At 37.8% G+C, this 27224-nt stretch overlaps 1 protein-coding gene across 1 annotated transcript in view; it reads left to right on the forward strand.

Annotated features, from left to right (window-relative positions):
- Positions 1 to 248: 248 nt before the first annotated feature.
- The window catches only part of ATIC (5-aminoimidazole-4-carboxamide ribonucleotide formyltransferase/IMP cyclohydrolase), a 30607-nt gene continuing 3631 nt past the window's right edge, over positions 249 to 27224 (forward strand). The window contains exons 1-13 of the mRNA XM_012756777.3: positions 249 to 410; positions 708 to 834; positions 6005 to 6081; positions 8006 to 8072; positions 12173 to 12261; positions 12522 to 12673; positions 13010 to 13166; positions 17157 to 17282; positions 18098 to 18205; positions 19116 to 19201; positions 20247 to 20336; positions 23014 to 23142; positions 26903 to 26995. Of these exons, the coding sequence (XP_012612231.3) occupies positions 392 to 410; positions 708 to 834; positions 6005 to 6081; positions 8006 to 8072; positions 12173 to 12261; positions 12522 to 12673; positions 13010 to 13166; positions 17157 to 17282; positions 18098 to 18205; positions 19116 to 19201; positions 20247 to 20336; positions 23014 to 23142; positions 26903 to 26995 (1320 nt within the window). The 5' untranslated portion in view covers positions 249 to 391. The remainder of the gene's footprint in view (positions 411 to 707; positions 835 to 6004; positions 6082 to 8005; positions 8073 to 12172; positions 12262 to 12521; positions 12674 to 13009; positions 13167 to 17156; positions 17283 to 18097; positions 18206 to 19115; positions 19202 to 20246; positions 20337 to 23013; positions 23143 to 26902; positions 26996 to 27224) is intronic.

Raw genomic sequence — 27224 nt, forward strand, 5'->3', positions numbered from 1 at the left:
CATTCCAGCCTCTGGGGACAGACTGCCCCAGGCAACAGGTAAGTTTGCTCCGGAGGCGAGAAGGTGGACCCTCTCTGCGGGGCAGGGCCAGATCACTGGCTCCCAGGCACGGATTAGGGCGTCGCAGACAGAATCCCTTCAAGTTTAAACTCGGCCGGGTTGGAGGTGCACCCGCCGTGCGCCACAGCCCCAGGCGCCAACTTCGCGCGGAGCCCGACGCAGGGCGGGGCGCAGGGGTGTGGCCGCGGTCACATGACGGGCCAGGTGCCCGCCCCGGCCCGCTTGTATCTGGAGTGCCTCTGTCCGGGCCGCGCCGCCTCACTCCGCACGTGGCGTCGCCGCTGCCTCCTCCTCCTCCAGCCTCTTGTCCCCAGACCCCGCTCCTGCAGCCATGGCTCCCGGCCAGCTCGGTGAGGCGCCGTCTGCGTCCTGTCCCTGTGGCCCCCCCGAGCCCCGCGCCCGGCGATGGCGGCGGCCGGCGACACCGCGAGCCCGCGCCCGGGCCTGTCCCAGCTCCCCGGGGGGCTCGCGTGTGCGGCCCGCGCCGTCCGGCCGGGGCAGGCCCGGGGCTGAGGCCTGTGATCGCTGGGCTCCAGGGCGGCAGGCCTTGCGGTTCCCGAGTCTCCTCCCCCGGCTTCCCCGCCTGGGCCTTGGGGAACACAGTGTAGCACGCCACGAGTAATGAGAGAAAATGTCTTCTCTTGCAGCCCTGTTTAGCGTGTCTGACAAAACCGGCCTTGTGGAATTTGCGAGAAACCTAACTTCTCTTGGTTTGAATCTTGTCGCTTCCGGAGGCACTGCGAAAGCTCTCAGGGATGCCGGGCTAGCCGTCAGGTAAGGCACGACTTAGTTTTTAAGTCGCGTCCGTCGGAAAGGGGGTGTGATCACGTTAACCAGGAAGTACTGTGCTCCAGGCACTGTGAGTAAAATTTCTCCTTCACTCCTCCCCGTCACGCTGCGAGGTTGGCACGCTGCTTCCCCACCGTATGGAACAGGGAAGCGGGGCTCAGGGAATTTCCTGACTTCTGCACAAGTTTACAGAGCCAAGATTGGAACCTGGTTGTCCTGGTTTTTGAACTCTGGTTCTTAGCCACTTCCTTTAACACATTAACTCAGGTGGGCCGTTTGTTTTGCAAGAAAAACTCCAGTTATAATTCACACGATCTGCTTTGACTGGCTATTTAGTACAACTGTTGACATGAGGAAGATTCAGAGCTACCTTTCTTCTCTTAGAATCTCTGGTAACCACATGGAGGTACCGGTCATTCATTTGCTCATTCCCAAGCTTTTGTTACCTGTCTAGGAAATGGAAACAAGGGATGTACGAAAGATTAATCGGGATGCTATTCCTGACTTCAAGGACTGGCATTCTGGCAGGAGAAGGAGTAACTCAACTAAAAGGTAGAAAAGGAAAAGGCCACAGCAGACAGCTACTTCATAAACTGTAATGACAGTTTAAATGAAGAACATACCTACCCCTGAAATATGTTTTAGAAAAGGGTTGAAAATTTGTTTCTTGGCCTCTAGATCCATGTAAAAGTAGATTGTTGGCTTTTCTTATAATTGTGCGCTATGTGAGCAGCACATAGCTTCCCTAAATTTGACAAGTTGAGATGACAAGGATGCCTTACTGTATTTATTAAATGTGTGCTTTATATTTTCCAAAGTCCTTTTGCATGTCATCTCTGATGTGGTTCTCATGGAAGGCAGGCCAGCTGGCTCTCTTATGATCAGCAGGATGAGAATCCAAAGTCCAAACCTGTGTTTGGCCAAGTTGAGGACTCCTAGTGTAGTTAGGACCTTCTTTATTTATTTATTTTTTTTTTTGAGACAGATTCTCGCTTTGTTGTCCAGGCTAGAGTGAGTGCGGTGGCGTCAGCCTAGCTCACAGCAACCTCAAACTCCTGGGCTCGAGCGATCCTTCTGCCTCAGCCTCCTGAGTAGCTGGGACTACAGGCATGCGCCACCATGCCCGGCTAATTTTTTTTATATATATATCAGTTGGCCAATTAATTTCTTTCTATTTATAGTAGAGACGGGGTCTCACTCTTGCTCAGGCTGGTTTTGAACTCCTGACCTTGAGCAATCCGCCCGCCTCGGCCTCCCAAGAGCTAGGATTACAGGCGTGAGCCACCGCGCCCGGCCAGGACCTTCTTTAAATTGAGCGAAATTCTCATCTGTAGCCTCTTTTTTTTTTTTTTTTTTTTTTTTTTTTGAGACAGAGTCTTGCTTTGTTGCCCAGGCTAGTGTGAGTGCCGTGGTGTCAGCCTAGCTCACAGCAACCTCAAACTCCTGGGCTCAAGCCATCCTTCTGCCTCAGCCTCCCAAGTAGCTGGGACTACAGGCATGCGCCACCATGCCCGGCTAATTTTTTCTATATATATTAGTTGGCCAATTAATTTCTTTCCATTTATAGTAGAGACGGGGTCTCACTCTTGCTCAGGCTAGTTTCGAACTCCTGACCTCGAGCAATCCGCCCGCCTCGGCCTCCCAAAGAGCTAGGATTACAGGCGTGAGCCACCTCGCCCGGCCTGTAGCCTCTTTTTTATTGCGGAAACATAGTACATAATACATTTTTACATAATCAAAAATAGTATGATAGGCCAGGTGCAGTGGCTCACGCCTGTAATCCTATAATCTGGGAGGCTGAGGCGGGAGGATCACTCAAGGTCAGGAGTTCAAAAGCAGCCAGAGCGAGACCCCTGTCCCTACTAAAAATAGAAATTAATTGGCCAACTAAAAATATATAGAAAAAATTAGCCAGATATGGCACATGCCTGTAGTCTCAGCTACTCGGTAGGCTGAGGCAGAAGGATTGCTTGAGCCCAGGAGTTGAGGTTGCTGTGAGCTAGACTGACGACATGGCACTCTATCTAGCCTGGGCAACTCAGTGAGACTCTGTCTCAAAAAACACCAAATAGTATAATCCCTCACATCCTGTATCTGTCACCTAGTTTATGTGCTTATCAGCTGGTTAGTCTTGTTTGTGTACCTCTACCCATTCTGTTTACCTCCATTATGATGATGTCATTTTTTAAAAATTGGAAGTGTAAATGTGTTTTTCTCCTATTAAAGTGTGAGAGGGTTCAACCTGGTTCAACCTAAGTGGTTTATTTTAGAGCCCAACACAATAAGGTTAGTTGAATGAAGTATAAACAACTTGGAGGGGTGTTTTACATATATTAATTCATATAGCCCTCACACCTTTTTGGAGTAGGTAGTGTTGACCCTATTTGATGGGTTGGGAAACTGAGGCACACAGAAGTTAAGTAACTTGCCCAAGATCTTACCCTTTTAAGACACCAAGATTTTGTAGGCTGATACTTCTGTAACAAAAGACATGTCAACAAGACAAAAGTATAAAAAGTTTATTGAGTCTAAGTTTCATGTGATGTTAGAGCCTTCAGAATGAAGACATAAAGATGCACAGAAAAGTGCCCATTTTTATGCTTAGGTTCACTGAGGACTGGACAGCAGTGTAGGATGTGATTGGACAAAAAAGAAATGATCTGATGTTAGTAGACTGAGGAGGGGAGAGCCTGAAAGGCCTGTCCAGTTTCTTGCCTCTCTGTGGCATTCTTTCCTCCTGAGGGTCTTATGACCTATTATCAGGCAAGGTAGGTCAGAGAATTTCTTTATGGCCAGCTCCTAGATGGAAAGGTGGGAAGGTTAGAATAATAATTCCTAGTTTTTATGGCTGGCTTTGGGGAAAGGGGGCTCTAGTTTCAATGGCCTGCCTTGGGGAAGAGGAATTCTGGTTTCCATTAGTATGGGGGAGAATGAGGGGTAAGAGGCAGGAGGTTGAAGAGACCTTGGTTCTGAGGCCTTCCACTGTCCTTTAGTTCAAAGTATTCAGTATGGCATAGCACTGTACTTTGGGGTATCATTTTTCTGAGCCCCAACAATTTAATCCCAGGAAATAAACCATTGCCTTATCATGAGGTCAACTGAGATTTTAGTCATTGCATATATAGCAGTGAGCATACAGAGAATTATATCTGAAGTCTGCAACTTTAACATGCAAATTCTTAAGTATGAAGGAGTAGCATTCTTTTTAATAACCCTAAATGTTTAATTCTATGAATAAATTTGCCTTCTTTAAGTTTCTTTTTTTTTAAAATTTACATGATTAGGAATGCAATGCCTTCTCTACGTTTTAAGGGATTCTTTTCAGCTGGAGAAACTGGATTTTATTTCCTGAACTCCAAGAAAGTGAATTTTGAATTTGAAACCACAATGTCACCAGTTTGTTCATTGACACACCAGTCATTTGCAAATGACCCTCCTTAATTGGAGAATCTACCCAGGAGATTCTGTATCTTAATGGTGAAATTTGCTGCTTTAAAATGTTTATTGTAGGGCTGGGCGAGGTAGCTCACGCCTGTAATCCTAGCACTCTGGGAGGCTGAGGTGGGCGGATTGCTCGAGGTCAAGAGTTAGAAACCAGCCAGAAGCAAGAGTGAGACCCCGTCTCTACTAAAAATAGAAAGAAATTAATTGGCCAACTAAAGATATATAGAAAAAATTAGCTGGGCATGGTGGCACATGCCTGTAGTCCCAGCTACTTTCGAGGCTGAGGTAGTAGGATCACTTGAGCCCAGGAGTTTGAGGTTGCTGTGAGCTCTAACCCGGGCAACAGAGCATGACTCTGACTCAAAAAACAAAAGTTTATTGTAGTCCCCAGCTACTCAGGAGACTGAGACTGGAGGATCACTTGAGCCCAGGAGTTCGGGACACTAAGATTGGGCCTGTGACTAGCCGTTGCACTCCAGTCTGGGCAACATTGGGAAGGCTGTATATGTTGATTATATTAATGAAAAATTTGAAAAATGTGGAAAACTATAAAGGTAGTAAAAATGGCTTATAGTTCTTAACATGTTAATGTGTTTTTTTCTTCCAGCATTTTTATAAGCATACATTTTATTTCATAGTCATACAGTTTTGCTTCTTGCTTTTTTGTTTATATATCATGTGCATTTTTCCACATCATTAAAATTTGTAAATTCTGCTGGAGAGGGTATACATGGGTTCAACTTTCTGGAGGTCAGCTTGGTGATACAGATTAATATTATTTAGATGTTTACTTCATTTGACCCTTTGTCATATTTTGTGATTATTTTTTCTAGTTTATTTTTTGTTTTTTGAAGGAATACAGGGGCATATTTTCTTCTTGTAGAGGTAGGGAGGAGAGTGACATTCCAGAAGAGTTAGAACTACAAGCCTAGAAGACAGAGGATGGTCTCTCCCCTACTGAGGGACTGCTCTCTGCCTGGGTCCAGTTTGCTTTTTTTTTTTTAAATGTAAAAGTTAGTTTTTTTTCCTCCTAATTTATTGGAAACACGTTCTTGCTGTGTTGCCCAGGCTGGTCTCAAACTTCTGGGCTCAAGAGATCCTCCACCTCAGCCTCCTGAGTACTTGGGACTACAAGTGTTAGCCACTGTGCTGAGCCCCTGCAAAAGTTTTTATTTAACATTTATGTAATCAGAGCTTCTAGTCTTTTTGTGTGACGTTAGCCAGTTATGCTAATACCAACACCACTTTACTAAACAGTCTTTTATTTCCCCACTCATTTGATATGCCATCTTTATGCTTTTTTATCATAAAACTTAATTCTTATTTCTACTTTATTCTGTTTTTGAGGTAAAGATATTCTTCATGCTTTTTGTTACACTGACAAGTGGCTTTCTATTTAATTAGTATGGCTTGTGATTCAATGTCAGAATTCTCTGAAAATTGTAGAACTAGTGCTTTAATACTCAGTGATTCTTCCTGAACACAGATCAGTAGAAAATATGTTAGCATCATTTTGAAAGGTAAATAGAATTTTACTTAAGAAATCAAATATAGTGGAAGACTTAAGAAACTAGAATAATTTTTTTGTTCAACTCAGGCTCAAAAATCTCTTTAAATGAGAACAGTAGACATAGGGATAGAAGATACTTTGAATAGTATATAATGACACTTTAGCTGAAACAGTAGTAATGCTCTGTTTATCTATTTTCAGAGATGTCTCTGAGCTGACGGGATTTCCTGAAATGTTGGGGGGACGTGTGAAAACCTTGCATCCTGCAGTCCATGCTGGTAAGTGATTGGCACTGTCGGTGTAAAACAATCAGTGGTTTTTGAGAATATTTGAGTCAATAACTTCATAGAATAAAGGAGGGAAAAGGCTCAAAATAATTTACCTGTAAAATTATATTGTTTTTGTCATGTTTGCTGACAAATTTCATAAGGCATAAGAACCTGCTTAAAATCTGACTTGCATTACTACTTGATGAATTCAAGTTATTTTCCTCTGCTTGTTATTTAGTCTTGATCTGATAACTAATTTATAGGGCGGTATTTCCCGATAGAGTTACTGAAAACATTTAGATTTTGTAGTATGAAAAGATCTTAAAACAATTCAAACTTAGAATAAAACATTATAGTGTAAATGACTTTCAAAAGAATTTTTTTCCAAAGTGCTTTACATTTATTCATTTATCTAAGACAGCTAAGGAGCTTCAGTCAAACCACTGAATTATGGGAACACATAGCCTATAATGGAACTAGCAACAGTTTTTTTTTTTTTTTTTTTTTTTTTTTTTTTTTTTTTTTTTTTTTTTTTTTTTTTTTTTTGAGACAGAGTCTCACTTTGTTGCCCAGGCTAGAGTGAGTGCCGTGGCATCAGCGTAGCTCACAGCAACCTCAAACTCCTGGGCTCAAGTGATCCTCCTGCCTCAGCCTCCCTAGTAGCTGGGACTACAGGCATGCGCCACCATGCCGGGCTAATTTTTTTCTATGTATATTAGTTGGCCAATTAATTTCTTTTTTATTTATAGTAGAGACGAGGTCTTGCTCTTGCTCAGGCTGGTTTCGAACTCCTGAGCTTGAGCAATCCGCCCGCCTCGGCCTCCCAGAGTGCTAGGATTACAGGCGTGAGCCACCGCGCCCGGCCTCTAGCAACAGTTTTATACAAATCTACTTTACCTTTTTTATATTTTGTTACTCAAGAAAAAAGATAAAAAAGACTTAAATAACCTAATCTTTTTTCTTGATAACTCCTCTACTATGTGTTTGGTATTTTTTTAATTGAGAATATTAGGCCAGGTGTGGTGGCTCACTGCTATAATCCTTGCACTTTGTGAAGCTGAGGCCGGAGGATAGTTTGAGGTCAGGAGTTCGAGACTAGCCTAAGCAACATAGTGAGACCCAGTCTCTAGGAAAACTAGAAAAAATTAGCCAGGTGTGGTGGGCACCATTTGAAAAGAAACTAGAATTTTACTTAAGAAATCAAGTATAGTGAAAGATTTAAGAAACCAGAATATAACTTTTTTATTCAACTCGGGCTCAGTAGAGAGCCCGAGAACAAGTAGACTTAAGAACAGTAGACTTGGCCGGGCGTGGTGGCTCACGCCTGTAATCCTAGCACTTTGGGAGGCCGAGGCGGGCGGATTGCTCAAGGTCAGGAGTTCGAAACCAGCCTGAGCGAGACCCCGTCTCTACTAAAAATAGAAATAAATTAATTGACCAACTAAAAATATATATACAAAAAATTAGCCGGGCATGGTGGCGCATGCCTGTAGTCCCAGCTACTCGGGAGGCTGAGGCAGGAGGATTGCTTGAGCCAGGAGTTTGAGGTTGCTGTGAGCTAGGCTGACACCACGGCACTCACTCTAGCCTGGGCAACAAAGTGAGACTCTGTCTCAAAAAAAAAAAAAGAACAGTAGACTTAAGGATGGAAGATGCTTTGAATAGTGTAAAGTGTACACCTATAGTTCCAGGAAGCTCAGGTGGGAGGATCACTTGAACCTCAGGAGTTTGAGGTTGCAGTGAGCTATGGTGACACCACTGCTCTCATACCAGGGCAACAGAGCAAGACCCTGTCTCAAAGACAAAAAAAAAACCAGAATAAAAGAATATTAGAGGATTTAACTTGATTGATGATATAATACTATGTTGAAAGAAGTACCTTATTCTTACTTGGTTTTTTGAATTAATACTTTGTTTCACTTTGTTAAATTAGGTATCCTGGCTCGTAATATCCCAGAAGATAATGCTGACATGGCCAGACTTGATTTCAATCTTATCAGGTAAAAATTTGAAGTTGAACTTTTAACACATTGGGGACAAAAAACAATATGCCACACCTGGTATCCCTCTCTTTTTCTCTCACTCACTGTAAACCTTTACTGAATACCTTCTATGTGACATGGTATGTATGTAAGCATTTTGGTTAGGCCAAATTTACATTACCAAAATACATAGTTAAACTGAAAACTATTTTTGTGTTTTCAGGAAGTTATGATCTAACTTTTAGTATATACAGGTTAAATATCCCTTATCTGAAATACTTGGAACCAAAAGTGTTTCAGATTTCAGATTTTGGAATGTTTGCAGATAATATACCAATTGAGCATCCCTTATTTGAAAATCTGAAATCGAAAATGCTCTAATGAGCATTTACTTTGAATGTCATGTTGGCACTCCAAAAGTTTTGGATTTTCAGATTAGGGTTATTCAACCTGTATAGCTAATTTAGTTATTTGTATAAAGATATAGAACATTTCTTTCAGATATATGTAACAACTTTATTGAGATATAATTCATACTCCATACAGTGCACCCATTTAAAATATGCAATTCAGTAGGTTTTAGTATTTTCACAGAAGTTGCGCAACTATTATTGCATTCAATATTAAACATATTCATCACCCTCCCCTACACACAAAAAAACAAAAAACCTATACCATTAGCATTTATTCTGCACTTCCCCCAATACTTTAAAGCCTTGGCAACCACCAGCCTACATTCTGTCTCTGGATTTTGCTGTTTTGTGCATTTCATATGAATGGAATCCAACATGGCGCACAATGTTTTTTGTGACTAGCTTCTTTCACTTAGCATGTTTTCAAGGTGTGTCCATGTTATAGCATAGTATCTCAGTACTTTGTTTCATTTTATTGCTGAAAAATAATTCATTGTGTGAACATATACACCATTTTCTTTATCAGTTCATCAGTTGATGGACATTTGGGTTGTTTCTACTTTTTGGATATTATGAATAATGCAGCTGTGAATATTTGTATGCAAGTTTTTCTGTGAATATGTGTTTTCATTTCTTTGGGTACAAGCCTATGACTGGAATTCCGTGGTCATGTGGTCACTATGTTTAACCTTTTGAGGAACTGCCAGACTGTTTTCCAGAGTGCTGCACCATTTTACATTAACAGCAGCAGTGTACTGGGATTGCAGTTTCTCCACATTCTCACCATTTGTTATTTTGATTCTAGCCCTTCTAGTGGTTGAGAAGTGGAATCTCACTGTGATTATGATTTGTATTTCCTAATGATGCTGAGCAATCTTTTCATATGCTTATTAACCAGTTGTATACCTTCTTTGAAGAAATGTCTATTCAGATACTTTGCCCATTTGTTAGCTGAGTTATTCACCTTTTTATTATTGAATTGTAAGGTTTTTTTTCTCCCGTTCTGTAGACTGTGTTCCTTTCTTAATGGTGTCCTTTGACCATCACAAATGTTTTCAATTTTGATGATGTGGAATTTATCTATTTTTTCTTTTATTGCTTGTGCTTATGGTGTCATATGTAAGAAACCAATGCCTGATCCTGGGTGATGAAGATTTTGTGTATGTTTTCTTTTAAGAGTTTTCTTAGCTTTAGTTCTTTACTTAGGTCTTTGATTTATTTTAAGTTAATTTTTATATACAGGTGTGAGATAGAAATCCAACTTTGTTCTTTTGTATGTATGTGGCTGTCCTGTTGTCCTAGCTTCATTTGTTAAAAAGATCATTCTTTCCCTAATTGAATGGTCTTGGTACCTTTGATCTATGTGTCTGTTATGTCAGTACCAGACCATTACTGTGGCTTTACAGTAAATTTTGAAATCACAAAGTGTGAGTCTTCCAACTTTATTTTTCTTTTTTTCTTATTTTTTTTAGAGTATTATGGGACAACATTGTTGTTCTTATTCAGGTTGTTTTGACTATTTAGAGTTTCTTGTATTTCCACATAATTTTTAGAATCAGCTTGCCCATTTCTGGAAAAAAAAAAGCAATTGTAATTTTTTTAGAGTGTAATGAATCTGTAGATCAATTTGGGAAATATTGCCATCTTAACAACATTAAATCATCCAGTGCATGACATGGATGATTTAGAGTTTCTTTAATTTCTTTCAATAATGTCTTGTACTTTTATTAAATTTTAAATATTTTCTTTTTTTTTATGCTTCTATAAGCGGAATTGTTTTCTTAAATTTTTTTTATTGTTCCTTACTAATATTAGTACAATTGATTTTTATAGATTGATTATATATCCTACAACCTTGCTGACCTCATTTCTTAGTGCTAATAGATTACTTTTGTCAGTTCTGTAGGATTTTCTATACAATTTAAGATCATGTCTCCTGCAGATAGAGGTAACTATACTTCTTTCTTTCCAATCCAAATGCCTTTTATTTCATTTTCTTTGTTAATTGACCTGACTAAAACTTCCAGTACAATCTTGAATAGAAGTGGTGAGAGTGGACATCCTTGTCTTGTTTCTGATCTTAGGAGGAAAGTCTTTTACCATTAAGTATGATGTTAGCTGTGAGTTTTGCTCTCACTTTGTCATTTTGAGTAAGTTCCCTTCTGTTCTTAATTTGTTGAGTGTTTTTATCATTAGTGTTGAATGTTATCAGATGCTTTTTTGTGCATCTGTTGAAATGATCAAGTGGTTTTTGTCCTTTATTAACATTAGTTACACTGATTTTTAGACATTAAACCAACCTTAAATTCCTAGGATAAATACTACTTAACAATGGTGTGTATTTTTATATTCTTCTAGATTTGGTTTGCTAGTATTTTGTTGAGGATCTTTGTGCCAATTTACATAAGAGATACTGGTTTGTAGTTTTCTTGTGACATATTTGTCTGGTTTTGGTATGGAGGTAATAGGACTGAGAGAACGAGCTGCAAGTGTTTCCCTTCCTCTGTTTTTGTTTATTAATTTTCACCAGTTAGGCTTATTTTTTGCTGGGGAGCCTGCCTACAAATCGTCCCCCATTGCAGTCCTGGAAGTGGAACTCCCCTTCACTGGTTGTTAATTTTAGATTAGTTCTATGTTTTAAAATTATTCTTTTGGGCTTCCTATTACCATTATTTCTGTGACTTCTATAAAAGCAAAACAAATGTTGCACCCTCAGAATGCTCCAGTGTTTTTTGTCATTGTTTCCAATCTGTTATTTTTTTGGGAAAAGAATCTAAATTTGAATGTCCTAGGTAATAGTGATCACATTCCAAAATGAGAATGTTACCTGTAATCCTGTATTTCTATTAGAATTTTTAAAAACTTTTTATGGCTCAATAGTATTGGGTAGCTAAGGTTACCCAAGCAGCAACATTGCAATGTGTTTTGGAGGGAATAATGTGTACCCAGATTCAGAGCACTGCTGATTAAATTACCTTCTGTAGCAATAGGATGTCCTGTTTTGGGTTTTTTGTGTTGTTTTTGTATTTGTTTGTTTGTTTTTAAAGAAATGAGATTTCATTCTGTCCCCCAGGCTGGTGTGCAGTAATATGATCATGTGATCATAGCCTACTATATGCTCTATGGCATCCTCAAACTACGACCCGAGGGCCACATGTGGGTGTTTTTACCCGTTTGTTTTTTTACTTCAAAATAAGATATGTGCAGTGTGCAAAGGAATTTGTTCATAGTTGTTTTAAAACTATAGCCCGGCCTTCCAACTGTCTGAGGGACAGTGAACTGGCCCCCTATTTAAAAAGTTTGAGGACCCCTGCTCTAACTCGTAGGCTTAAGCAATCCTCCTGCCTTAACCTCCCCAATAGCTAAGTCTATAGGTGCACACCACCAAGCCTGGCTAATTTTTTTTATTTTTTGTAGAGACAGGGTCTCACTATGTTGCCTAGGCTGGTCTTGAACTCCTGTCCTCAAGCAATCCTCCCACCTTGGTCTCCCAAAGTGCTGGGATTATGGGCATGAGCCAGGCACCTGGCCCATCTTCACTTGTGTAACACCTTTGTAGAATTCTAAAATGTTAGACTCATAGTTTATATTTTACATCTGTATGGTTTTTGGTCATGTTAATAGTACTAAGTTATTCTTTTCCTGGATAGCAATAAACCATGTAAGTTGAGTTTTTAATGACAGCTATATTCCTCTTTGTCTTAGAGTTGTTGCTTGTAATCTCTATCCCTTCGTGAAGACAGTGGCTTCTCCAGAGGTGACTGTTGAGGAGGCTGTTGAGCAAATTGATATTGGTAAGTTAGAAAAACCATCTAGAGGTCTGATAGGGGGAGGATTATTTAATTTTAATTTTTTATTCTAGGATGAGTATAACTCATATGTCTTTTCTAAGAGGTTTTTCTGTATGTGTGTATATGTGTAGAAATTCATCTGGATTATTTTTCCTTATTTTTTTAAGTCAATAATTAAAGTGGAAGTATGTGCACAATGATTTTACTGAAAACAAGTTCAGAAACTGATATTGAAATACAAAAACGTCTTTCGTTCTTGAAAGGTGGAGTGACCTTATTGAGAGCCGCAGCCAAAAACCACGCCCGAGTGACAGTGGTATGTGAACCGGAGGACTACGCAGCGGTGTCCACAGAGATGCAGAGCTCTGAGAGTAAAGATACCTCCTTGGAGACCAGACGCCAGTTAGCCTTGAAGGTGTGGACATACTTTCAAAATATTGTAAAAATAACATCCATCTAGTGCAGGAGTTTGCCAGACCAAACGGTCTGGCTAGTTCTATCACCTACCGTGGCTCTGCTTGGAGCTCCTATTGTTTTGTTAAAAGTAGAGGAACTAAATATTATAGAGATGGTGTCAAAAAGATTGGAAAAGAATTGGAAAGGGATAACTTGTGCTGTTCAGTGTTATTTGGTGTCTTTGTATGTGCACGTGTGCACAGGGTGAAGGCATGTTATTTGCTGTGTACCTAAAACATCTTGTCCCTATTTGGGAAGTGCTGCTGGTATCTCACGAAACTTACACTTCTTGTAGGCATTCTCTCATACGGCACAGTATGATGAAGCAATCTCAGATTACTTCAGGAAACAGTACAGTAAAGGGATATCGCAGATGCCCTTGAGGTATGGAATGAACCCTCATCAAACTCCTGCCCAGCTATACACCATGAAGCCCAAGCTTCCCATCACAGGTAAAGCCCAGGTGTCATGTGGTAGTTTGTCATGTCTGGATACATGTGTGTCTTTCTTTATATCTGATGTGGTTCATGTGTAGAAGATAAAGTAAATTCTGTAATACCTCTTACAACCACCTGAAGTTTAAGATGCCCGTTGGACTTGTGAGCATGAACGTGAAGGTGCTCTGGGGTACTGGAGGGTGGTCAAGTTGGAGGTAGAGATTGGAATGTCTTTGGCATATAGGTGTTTTTGAAGACATGGGACAGGATGGGATGACCTGGATTTCATGGAAGAGGGGCAGAACTAAGCTTTGGGTACTTTCCAGCTCGAGGTAGACAGTGGAAGAGCCAGAAGAGGAGAACTTGGAGAATTTTAACCAGTTGCTATGATGTTGAGAACCGAAAAGGGACTATTTGCTTTGGCTGTGTTACAAGAAAGAAGCAGTTTCCTTGGAATTATGGGTCTAGAAGTTGACGTGGGCTGAAGTAGAAGTATGAAGTTAGGAAATAATAATGATAAAGATCATGGGTTTATAGAGATAAGAGGCTTTTTAAGTTTTTTGTTCCAGTTTGTTCTTAAGGTATGCTATGAGAGCATGTTCTACTCCGGTAGAAGGCAGAGTGGGGGTAGGGACTGAGGCAGAGTCACAGGCGTGAAGGCCTTGAAGGCCCAAGCACGGCAGGGAGGGCTGGCTGTTGGGGAGGGCCAGGGCAGCCTCCTTCCCCTAGGGAGAAGGCAAGCTGGGAACATGCTGGTCAGTGCATTTGGTGGTGGATAGATGCAGTGTCCTGCAGTGTCCTTTTTCCCTGTCACCAGCTAAAGGAGAGATAGAGAGGCGAGCAGGGTGGGAGGTTGAGGGACAGCTTGAAATATTCTTCTACTTACCACAGTTAGCCCAAGCTATCTGTGAGGGGAGGGAGATGGCGGAGTTGTACAAATGGTGTCTTGTTTCATCTTGTGTTTTATATGCCTTAGGGTATATTTTACTTTTATTGTGTACTATTTATTGCCTAGTTTCTTCTATGCCTCCCCCATAAGTTCCATGAGGACAGTGTTTCAGTTTTGTTTTTGGTTGAGGGAACTATTTTTTTAAGTACTTTTTAAAAAAATCTTTATTTTTTTAGAACAATTTGAGGTTCATTGTCCACAGCACAGTATCATGCAGAGGACTTTTGCTACCCTAAAATTACCTGTGCTCCACCTCATCCCTCCTTTGCCCTCTCCCCAACCACCTGCAGTCACTGAGCTTTTTAGTGACTATATTTTTGTTGTTTTCAGAATGTCAGATTGTTGGAATCATACAATATGGAGCCTTTTCAGACACTTTGACTTAGCAACATGCATCAAGATTCCTCCATGTCTTTTCATGACTTTCTTACCACTAACTAAGATTTCACTGTGTATGGGTATATCACAGTTGGTTTATCCATTTAACCTGTTGAAAACATCAAAACTAGAAGGATAATTTTTGGCAATTAAGAATAAAACTGCTGTAATCTTTGGTGTACAAGCTTTTGTGTGGATATAAGTTTTCAACTCATTTGGATAAATATCTAACATTTTCTTTCATGGTTGACTGTATCACCTATTTTGTTTTCATATTTGCCTCTCCCATAAGCTCCTGGAGGAGGATGGTGATTATTTTGGGGTTGAGAGGGACTATTTTATTCACTGATATGTTCCAAGTACCTAGAAGAGTGCCTACTATTGTAGTAGGCACTCAGTTAATGTTTGGCAAGGTATTACTTTTATTTTTTATTTTTTTATATAACAGCTTTATTGAGATATAATTCACATACTGTACAATCTACCTATTTAAAATGTACAAATTAATGGGTTTTAGCATATTCAAAGAGTTGTGCAACCACAATCAATTTTAGAACATCTTTATCAACCCCAAAAGAAGCCTACCCACCAGTAGTCACACCCCATTTACTCCAATCCCCTGTGCCCTGGGCAATCACTGATCTGCTTTCTGTGTCTATGGACTTGCCTATTCTAGACATTTTGTGTAAATGGGATCATATAGTATGTGGTCTTTTGTGACTGACTGGCTCCTTTTATTTCAGATATTTTCAACGTTTGTTGTATCCATGAAATAACAGTACTTCATTCCATTTTATTGCTGAACAATATTCATTGTATGGCTGTACCGCATTATATTTATCCATTCATCAGTTAATAGACATTTAGGTTGTTTACATTTTTTGGCTCTTACGAATAATCCTGCTTTGAGCATTCAGGTACAGATTTTTGTGTGGACTTGTTTTCATTTGTCTTGAGTATATATCTAGGAGTGGAATCACTGGGTCATATGGATACTCTATGTTTGACTCTTTGAAGAGCTGCCACACTGTTCCACTGTCCACTGTTTTCCAAAGTGGAAGCACCATTTTATACCAGCAGTGTATGAGAATTCTAATTTCTGCACATCTTCACCAATGCTTACTATGTCTTTTCTTATAGACCATATGGGGGTATGAGGTAGTATTGCATTTCCCCCAGTGGCTAATAATGTTGTAATTTTTAGAATATAAGTTTTGCACTTCTTTAATTTCCCCCACAATATTTTATTCTCTTTGATGCTGTTGTAAATTGAATTGTTAGCTTAGTTTTATTTTTTGGATTGTTCATTGCTAGTATATAAAATAGATTTGATTTTTGAATATTGATCTTGTACCCTCCCACCCTGCTAAACTTGCTTATTCTAATCTCAATTTTTTTAGTGGCTTCCTTAGGATTTTCTGTGTGTAAGATCATACCATCTACAAATAAAATAATTTACTTTTTTTTAATTTCAAAATATTAAGGGAGTTTAGATGTTTTTGTTACATGGATACTTTGTATAATGCTTAACTAAGAAATTTTGATGTACTGTCACCAGAATAGTGTTCATTGTACCAAATATGTAAGTTATTATCCCTTACTCACACCACCCTCTCCCTTTCTAGGTTTCTAATGTCCTTTATATCTCTTTGTGCCCATGTATACCCATTGTTTAGCTCCCGCATATTAATGAGAACATGTGATTGGTTTTCCATTCCTGAGAAACTTCACTTAGGATAATGGTCTCCGGTTCCATCTAGGTTGCTGTAAAAGACATTATTTCATTCCTTTTTATGGCTGAGTAGTACTCCATGATATATATACACCACATTTTTTTAATCCACTTGTGAATTGATGGGCACTTAGGTTGATTCTACATCTTTGCAAATGTGAAGTGTTCTGTGATAAACATTCTAGTGCAGGTGTCTTTTTTTTGCAAGGTCTTATAAAAATATCCTCTAACCAAGATAACATATGAAGGAAATGAAATTATGTGTTTTTGCTTATAATTAGTGGTGGCCCACTATTTCTTTGTGTGTGCTGAACTTCTTATGTTTATTCACAGGAGATATTAGCTCCTTAAAAAATCCTGCCAATGTTAAGAGAATAGGTAATGGAAGACTCTGAAATTATGTTCTTCTTTAAACTGTAATTCCCCTTTAGTCAGAGTCTGCTGAGTCTGCTATAGAAGAAGAAAAAACCAGCACATATTTTTTCCTCTCCTTACCTCCCACCCACAGATCTTGCTTTAGGTAGTAATATTTTTTAAATTGATAAGGTTTATAACTTCAATTTTATACTGTCTCTATAATTGCCACAATTGTTTAACCTTAGCTCTGTATGTTGATCTCTTACTGGTCAGTAGTCTTGTCATAGTTTCCCATTCCTGAATCTCTAATATGAATTTCTTTCTAGCTGGCTGGATTTGATCGTCCACTGTTAATGTGTGTGTGCATGTGTATTCATGTGGATATGCATTTTTAAAAATATGGGCTCACGCTCAGCTGCTTTGTTCTCCTTCATCATCAAGTTCTTATATGTTTATGTCTATTTGCTTCTTAATTATACTTCTGCTTAAAACATTAGTGTAGTCTTGGATATGCTACTTCTTAAGAAATGTACGTATGACCTTATTGATCTTGCTTAGTCATGCGTGTGTATATTTTTTTATATTATAGTTCTAAATGGAGCCCCTGGATTTATAAACTTGTGTGATGCTTTGAATGCCTGGCAGCTGGTGAAGGAACTCAAAGAGGCATTAGGCATTCCAGCTGCTGCCTCTTTCAAACATGTCAGCCCAGCAGGTAAAGCTTTGCTCTGAAATGCCCTGGAACTGTTGGAAATGCATTTCTTTTTAATTTTTTTAAAAATATTTAACAGATCCTAATATGAATATAGACATTCTATGAAGTCTAAAGTTCAAGTCTATTGATAACAGTATCAATATAAAGTATAAAACCTGACAATGTGACACATACATATAATTACATAACATCATTATGGGATAGGAATACTAGGCAGTAGTTTTTTATGGTGGACACATAAAGGTTTAGAACATAAAAGTGAAATGGCTTAGTGCTATAGACTAAATACTTTTTTAGGTTTGAAAATGTAACTGAGTAGACATAAAAATGTTCTTGTGATACTTTATGTGTAGCCTTTTATAGCCACTGTATGAGATATCTATTGCTTCTATGTTTAAGTCCCTAATTCCACAGCTTAGTCGTCTTTTCACCAGATCTGCTGACAATCCAACACATAATTAGTTCTCAGATGTTAATTGGATGTTGAAGCAATGTGAGTGGGGAAGAAATAAACTGTGACGTCAGGCAGGATGCAGAGAGCTAGTCTGTAAAGTGAACCAGCTCCATTCGCATGCCAGGGGCTGTCAGGCTTTGGTGGCTCTGTTTTCGGAGGCTGGAGAGATGTTTCCCCCACTACTTCACAACTATATTTTTGGTGTTTCATTATCTGGCTAAATAGATTTCTGTTTAATTTAGCAAAGGTGCTAGAAAATATGCTGCGTAGACTAGATGTTAAGAAAAATGTCTTGATTTAAGGATTGACAAGTGGTAACTTGAGATTTTTTTGTTCTATTAATTATTGTTTTCTGTACCAGGTGCTGCTGTTGGAATTCCACTCAGTGAAGATGAGGCCAAAGTCTGCATGGTCTATGATCTCTATAAATCCCTTACTCCCATATCAACTGCATATGCAAGAGCAAGAGGTCAGATTAAGAGGGTGTTTTATTTTTTCAGGGGGTGAAAAAGCAATATTTTATCCTGCATAGAATAGAATGAATACATACATATTCTATATGATATATAGTTTACTGAATAAAATAAAAATCCTTTGTTTCATTATAAGATTTCAAATTATTTTAAATTTGTTTTTATTAGTATTTGAGAATGATTATATGAGTGCCCGAGAATAAATTAGTTTATAAAAGTATATATTAGTATTTTAATGTAACAAATGGAAACTCATTGGAATTTGAGGAATGTAATTTCAGATTAGGCTATTGACTGTATTTGTATTTTTTAATATATGACTAAAATTGTATGGGTAGACGAGCCATACAATTTTAGTCTTATCTACCTATACTAAATTTGGTTAGAGTAATATTTTACATATTTCAGAAACATTTAGTTTTTGAATTTAATTACCTATGAATATTGTTGTAATATTTATGGAAAATTATTGAGAAACCTCATGTTATAGTATATACCACCTACACAGGGGTCAGCAAACCAGGGCCCTTGGGCTGAATCCAACCTGCCACCTATTTTTGAAAAATACAGTGTCTGCATTGTCAATGGCTGATTTTTGAACTGCACCTCTGCAGCATTGAGTAGTTATAGTAAAGACCATGTGGTAACAAAGCTTTAAAAAAATATTTGCTCTGTGGCCCTTCATAGAAAAAGTTTGCTAAACTCTAGGAGGTAAAATTAAAGAATACCTTCTTACTGATTATTTCAGTTCAATGACTTATTGATCTATTATTTAAATCTTGTATAAACAGTAAGGTTAGCTTTAGAGAAATGGATTTTATATTATCTCATGGGAATTTTTAAGACAGTCTTTTTGTATACAAGAATACTTTGTGATAAATACCTCATTTTAATTTTTGTTCACAGGAGCTGATAGGATGTCTTCATTTGGTGATTTTGTTGCATTATCTGATGTTTGTGATGTACCAACTGCAAAAATCATATCCAGAGAAGTCAGTGGACATTCATGTATCTTGATCCATGTGTAACTGAGTAAAACTTTAATTGTTCATGATGTTCTTTGAAACCATAACCTATAATATTTATATTTACAATACCTGTAAATTAGTTAAGTTTATCATTTAATGTTTGTGTTTTATGTAGAGCATGGATCATTGAATTAATTTTGGGATTTATTGAGTTGATGGGATTTCAAGTGGATAGTTGGCTGTTTTAACAAAGTTTTTATTTGTATAATTAATTCTTTTAAATTCTCTAGTAGTTAAATTAATGCCAATGTTGTCTTTCCCAAACAACAGAGGTTGCCATCTTAGATGGTGATAGGATAATGAATCTTACTATAAACCTTTGTAGGTCTGTAATGAAAGAGACCATATAATGGGAAAAATATAAACTACATTGATAAACAAAATAAGCATTCCAGAAAGGTGGAGGTATTATTGGAAGTGGGAATACAGAAAGAAAAAAAAAAGTAGCTTAAATAGCTTGGAGGGCAAAGAAAAGTAGATAGAGATGAAGGGGCCACATGGCTTGACAATATTTAGTTACCTTGGGGATTATATCCATGAGCACTACCGTCCTTATGTCATAGGTTATAGCAAGACTATGTATGACATTTGTATCTTTAGTTGTGTTAAATCTTTGATTACTCCAGTCTTGTCTTGCTGTTGAGGAATGTGCCTTGCCAAAGGACATTTAGCCATGTACTGGCAGAGCTAGAACTAGAATTTGCTCTTTCTAGTGTAAAACACCATATCCTGAAGAGAATACGTACTAAGTAATATTTCTTCCTGAGGTGCTTATTTTACAGCATGTCATTCATATATTCTTAGTTAAAACTGACAAAGTTTGAAAGGACAGCAAGTGAGATAGGTTCAGCTTTAGAAAGCTGTATTCCAACATAGTAAAAACATTATCTGTTGGAGATAGAAACCAGACAATGCTGCTACATTATTTAAGGCAGATAGTTCCTATTAGATTTTTCATAGGTGGTCTCTGATTTTTTAAAATAGAAATTAACGTTTAATGTATTTACAGGTATCTGATGGTATTATTGCCCCAGGATATGAAGAAGAAGCTTTGAAAATACTTTCTAAAAAGAAAAATGGGAACTACTGTGTTCTTCAGGTTAGTGTAATTCATGATTAAAACAGTAATTTGATCTCTTATTTGGTGTCTTTTCCCCCACATTTAATGTTGCCTATATGTTGACACACTTCTAATTTATCCCTCCTTACTGCAGTTTCTTTATCCTTAATCTTGCATTTTTAAAAATACTTTTTTTTTTGAGACAGAGTCTCTCTTTGTTGCCCAGGCCGGAGTGAGTGCCGTGGTATCAGCCTAGCTCACAGCAACCTCAAACTTCTGGGCTCAAGCAATCCTCCTACCTCAGCCTCCCAAGTAGCTGGTACTACAGGCATGAGCCACCATGCCCGGCTAATTTTTTCTATATATATGTTAGTTGGCCAATTAATTTCTTTCTATTTTTAGTAGAGACGGGGTCTCGCTCTTGCTCAGGCTGGTTTTAAACTCCTGACCTTGAGCAATCGGCCCGCCTCGGCCTCCCATAAAAATACTTTTAATTTTGGTTTTAAGATGAGAATAGCTTCCTTATTCTTTATTTTAATTTTTTGTAATTTTTTTTAACAAAATAATAAATATATTTACATAGTTGCCTATTCAAAAACTATTAAATGTTATTTAATGTACTGTCCCCCTATCATCTTCTTTGGCCACTGCTACCTTTCTTAGAAATAACTAACATTTTACATTTCTTGCTTTCCTGAAGTGTTCTCTTTAAAGTTTATACTCATCAAATAAATTTGCATTTGCATTTCTGTTTCTGTTTCTGTTTCTCTACAAAATGTGTCCTGCTTCACCGTCTTGGAAATTTGTTCCTTATCTGTGTATCTTAGATTACGTAGCCAATCACCAGGCTATAGCTACTTCACGCAGCCCTGCAGTGAATAACCTAGAAAAGTCCTAGGAGTGAAATTAGGCCTGGATCACAGGCTGTGTGTATCAGTAATCTTGGTGGATACTGCCCCTCTCAGGTCCTACGACAGATTTAATGTCCTAATAGGAATGTATAGAGGTGCCTGTTTCCCAACACGTATGCCAGCATTGTCTTCTTACATTTTTTCATCTATCTCATTAGGTGTGAGGTGAACATCTTTTTTACATTTAAGGGCATTTTTATTCCATTTTATGAACTGTCTATATTCTTTGATTTTTCTACTAGGTTGTTGAGATTTTTCTTACTATTTTTTTATGAGCTCTTCTATATTAAATAAGTTAGCCCATAGTCTAAAATTATGCATTGTTAAAGCAAAGAGTTATTTAAATTTAAAAGTTCATAATGCTGTTTTTCATGAGGTATTGATGTCAGAAAACTTGTGAAATTTCAACTACATATAATGGAAGTTAAGTGAATTTCCTTGATTGTAAGATACCAGTAATTCTATAGTTCACCATGGATTCCATGTCAGCCTTTCAAGGAAAGAAGAAAATCCCACATTAAATGTACATACTTTCTTTTTTAAAAAGCCATTTGACAGCAAGTTGAACTATATAGTTACAGCTGCTACTACATTCTTCAGTTTCTTGTGTTTTTAGTTGTCTGTTCTTTTTTTTAATTTTTTGTAAAGATGGGGTCTCTCCATTTTTCCCAGACCGGTCTCAAACTTCTGGCATCAAGCAGTCCTCCTGCTTTAGCCTCCCAAAGTGCTGGGATTACTGGCATGAGCCCAACCAGTTGTTATGTACTCTTAAAACCATAATGAAACTAATGAAATGACCATTATCAGTTTTATATATTAATAGCATTATGGAAAATATTTTCCAAAACCTGAGCTTGTTGTCATGACCTCTTCAATACCTGACAATACCGTGTTGAAAGGTATCAGAGGAATACCAGGGCTTCATTAGTATTTTTATTTCAAAATTTGGGTTAGTTTGTACATTGTATACATAATTACAACCACGAAACAACTTATTCCTCTACCTAGCATAAAACAAGTTTCGTTTGACATCAGTTAATAGGCTAGCATATCGATTTTAGAAATTTTGTAATGCCTAGTGGTTGCAGTGGTGCTCGCCTGTAATCTTAGCTACTCAGGAGGCTGAGGCAGTAGAGGGTCATGTGAGTCCATGAGTTGAAGTCCAGCCTGGGTAACACAGCAAGATGCTATCTCTAAAAACAGAAACAAGCATAAAAAAAATTCTGCAGAAGGATGGGCTCAGTTAAAGTGGTCTGAGGCATATTATTCCCCATATCTTAATATCTTCTCAGTTTAAAATTTAGGAGAGGAAGATAGCAGTAAATGATATAAATTCCCTTCCAAATAGCTAAGACATAGACTACCAATCCTGTTTTCTCCCTTTTAACTTATAATTCAAATGTTAGCTAGGCATTTTGTAATAAATTTTTAGAAAGAAAGGAAAATTAGAATTTAATTATTGTGCCACAGCTTGTTTATTAGCAAATTTTTTTATCTACTGGCCTTCTAAAAGGACTGTACAGATAGTAACTTAACCAGAACTACACTTAGTGGAATCATTGGTTTTAACATGTTGCATGTAAGTTTTTAAATCTATGAAATGCTATAAGGTAGTAAAACCTATTTTAAAAAAAAAACAACTTCAGAGCAAATTACTGGTAGCTGGGTATTGTATTATACCCATACTAAGGTGATCTTACACATGTTTAAATTAGAAAAATACATATAATATAATGAAATTTTTTGCAAATAAATGAAAAATATGAGGGATGTGAATATATTAACTTCTAAAATTTGTATCTTAGATGGACCAGTCTTATAAACCAGATGAAGATGAAGTTCGAACACTCTTTGGTCTCCGTTTAAGCCAGAAGAGAAACAATGGTGTCATCAATAAGTCATTATTTAGCAATGTCGTTACCAAGAACAAAGATGTAAGTTTGAAAGTGTCTGAACTGACTGCTTGTGACTTCAGTAGGTTGTTTTCAATATTTATAAGTTTTATATTTATTAAGGGCCCATATTAACTGGTTGATACACACACAGCTAGTGCATCTTTGAGTTGGCAAGTAAGCCTGAGAGCTTAAAAAATGAATAAATGCCATATTAGAAGTCTCTGCACACAGATATATGTGTCTCCAGTTATACATAAATGGGATTGTCTTCTATAATTCTGTTCTATAATTTGCCTTTTTTCCATGTACTAGGCTACAGACATGCTTCTGTATCAATAACATAGATCCATATTTTTGTCTGAGAGGCCATGTGATAATCCACATGTAGATATACAATGATGGGTATTGAGGTTTCTGTTTTCAGTGCTATGGTCAATGTATTTGTGTAGACAAGTTTTTGCACTTGTGCTCTTTGTCATCTTAGAGACATACTCCTAAGGATAGTAATGGTGACTTTTGTATTTTCATATATTATCTTATTTAATACTCAAGGCACACTATGGGGTGACTGTCATCATTTTTACTGTAAAGATCACAAAATTGTGACATAGATGACAGTTAAGAAATTTGCCCAGAGTTACACAATAAAGAAATAGATGAGCTGGTGTTTGTTTTCTGAAATTATCTTAATTAGGCCTCATTTTGAAGGAGGCTTTTGCTCTGTTTAAAGTTGGCTGTACTTGTTTTTCAGTACCTTGGAAGTGTCACTCCATTGTTTTCTGGTCTGTTCTGTGGATGTGCCTGGAATTTTTGATTGCTGGGCATTGGGTATGAAAAAACTATAGAGATATTTTGAGGGTCTGGATGTTGTTTTTTGTCCGTATAGTTGACTTATACTTCTGATGGACAGCTTTATCCTGTCAAAAATTGAGTTGCTTTGAGTTGTTCTGAATTTGGGCTTCAGTCTGTGAGGACTGGTCTGTTTATGTTTCATGCCTACTCTGCTGAAGTCCTGGATATCTGCTAGTGTCTCTCTTTTTTCTTCCTGTATTCTGAACTCCGGATTTGTCCCCTAGTCCAGCAAGACTGCCAAAAGCTGTGCTTGGCTTATTTACCTCTTAGTTTATTGCATGCCATTTAGAAAATGCCTTGAGGGGAAAAACATAGATTGTCAGGCCCATTTCCTTCTGCCTCCTTTATCTCTGGGTTCTTTGCCTGTCAGTGCTTGCTGTCCGTATCAGCTCTGTGTCTAGCTTTACTGTTAGTTCAGGGAAAAGGATTGGCTATTCATTGTAACAAGGAGAAGAAGAGGAGCTGCAGCTTGTTCCCAGGTCTGACTCCTGAGGTTTTAAGTGGCATTGCTGGAAATAAGCTTTCAAATCTTTATCTGGATAGTTAATATATGTTAATAAGCATATGGTGAGCAACACATCTTTGTTGATTTAATGGATATTTTTTCATTATTATCTTTGAAAATTCATGGTGCACTAAAATAAAGAAACATGTAGGCATTATAAGTAGAAATACTTTCAGCCCTTTGGAATCCACTCTGGTTGATTAATGTATTTAGAAAATAACTGAATGGGTATTGACCTAGTTTTCGTGGTACCCATGTTGACAGTTGTTCCTGACTATTGAGAATCTTACTTTTTTCTTAAAGTTCCATGGATATTGGATTGATTACTAATTTAGTGATCTCTGATAGGTTTCATGCCCCTGAATATTTTTTACAAGAGTAGTGGGTGGATATGATTTTAATCTTTTGTCTAAATTTTTCTTTCCTTGTTTCATCTGCACTCCTAGTAGAAATTCAGAAGCTTAAGGATGAGAATGATAGCTGTATTCTCCTTTATATTCCACTCCCAGCCTTTTAAAACAGATTTTTGTTAACATTCCACCCTCAAAATATTAAATTGTACTATTAGGGCTGGAACTGTTTCAGTCCTGAGAGACCCGGACAGGTAGAAGGAGTGTGTATTAATACCGGGCATATTTGAATTATTTCTTGAATAGTGCTTTAATTTTTTTTCAGTGTAACATGTTTCTAAGACTAGATTCCCTCACTCCCACTTCAGTGACAATTTCCATATTACTTCCTCTTTTAAAATACCTTTAAAGGTTATCTTTAAAAGTCTAGACATGGGAGGCTGGCGTTTGTTATTCACCTTTCTCGGAACCAAAGGAATCTTTATATATAGTTAGTGACTCAAGCAACAGAGATAAGAAAGGATATATTACATTAATAACACCTTAAAATAATTCTTTAGAAATCCTAATGGTGTTTTTTAGTTTTGAGACAAATAAAAATTGTAGATTCACATCCAGTGGTAAATGTTCCCTTTACCTGGTTTCCCCTAATGGTAGCATTTTGCAAAGCTATAGTACAGTGCCCCCCTTGGGACGTTGACATTGATAACAGTCTAACAGTCGCAAGGTACAGAGCATTTCCATCACCACAGTGGTCCTTTGTGTTGCTTTCCTGTCGCCAGGCTCACTTCCTGCTGCCCCCTCCCTTCCATAACCTTGAGCAACCATTGATGTTTTCCCTTTCTATAATTTTCATTCATTGTACGTTCATTTACAGTTTTTGTGTGAACATAAGTTTTCCTCTCTCTGTAGTGAATACGTGGGAGTATTAATTGCTTGGTGGTACGGTGGTTGCATGTTTAGTTTTTTAAAAAATGGCCAAACTTTTCCCAAGTAGCTTGTACCATTTTACATTCCCACCAGCAATGGAGGAGTGATCCAGTTTTTCTGTATTCTAAGACATTCTGATAGGTGTGTAGCAATAGCTCACTGATTTTCATTTAATTTGTGTTTTCCTAACGGCTCTTGATGTTGAACATTTTTCTTGTGCTTATCTGCTATCCATATATCCTTTTGTGTGAAATGTCTCTTCATGTCTTTTGCCCATTTTCTAATTAAATTGATTTTTTTGTTACTGAATTTTGAGTTATTTACATTTTAGGTACTAGTTCTTTGTTGGATATGTGGCTTATCAATATTTCCCATTTCCTAGCTAATCTTTTCATCTTCTTAACAAGGGGTTTTTCTTTTGTAGAGATTTTAATTTTGATGAAGTCCAATTTATCAATTTTTCAGTTAATTTATCAGTTAGCTAGCTAGAGCTAATATCCTCTGTCCATTTAGTATACCGACATGGATCTTTGTCCTTTTCAATTTGTATTCACTCTTTATATTAAAGATAGTGACATTTTTGGCTATTATATTTGTTGTTCTATTTGAACAATGCCTTTTTGAATACTTTCTACTTAGAATATTGTAAACAAAGTAAAAAATGATCCTAATTTGGTTTTTCTGTGAACAGTATTGGCTATGTGTGCGTGTCACAATGATTTGTAGTGTTTATGAAAATTATTGTCAGCATCAGTTCTGAACATGAATTTTATCATGTCTCCAGATAAAGGACTCTAGTTGAAAATATTTTTTTGTCAGTTTTAGAATGGGTATGGTATTATATCTTGTGTAACATCCACAGGCTTAATCCCAAACTGCTGTAAAATGGCCTTAGTTTGAGTCTGTGACACGTTATGCTAAATTCCACCGCTTAAATAAATAAATATTTGATTTATTTTTTATTTGATTTATTTTAATTTGATTTTATTATTAAATATTTGATCTTTTAATAAACAACAGTAGTATGTAACATGAAGAGATAATTTTTCTTCGTTCATTTGAGAGCTATGACTACATTAAGTCTGTTACATTAAGTGGCACTAAGAAGCTTGGGGTCACAAAGTTTAGAAGGCCCAGTGTGATTCCCCCATGTCTGTTGCAGTTGCCGGAGTCTGCCCTCAGGGACCTCATCGTGGCCACCATTGCTGTCAAGTACACTCAGTCGAACTCCGTGTGCTATGCCAAGAACGGGCAGGTAAGCGGGCTGTCACCTCACCTCGGGGGGGACTGTTTTGCAAAATGATATTCAGAAATCCATCTGCCTCAGGTGTTGAGCAGCTTGAAAAGGAAAATTTGCCAAGCTCTTCTCTTCTGGCTTTGTGTTTTCTCTTCTGGCTTTGTGTTTCCTCAGCCTCTTGGTGGACCATTAAAAGCTAATGATAGGCTAGGCGTCGTGGCTCACTCCTGTCAGGAGTTCGAAACCA

The sequence above is a fragment of the Microcebus murinus genome, chromosome 8, assembly GCF_040939455.1.
Source record: "Microcebus murinus isolate Inina chromosome 8, M.murinus_Inina_mat1.0, whole genome shotgun sequence".
Classification (NCBI taxonomy): Eukaryota; Metazoa; Chordata; class Mammalia; order Primates; family Cheirogaleidae; genus Microcebus; species Microcebus murinus.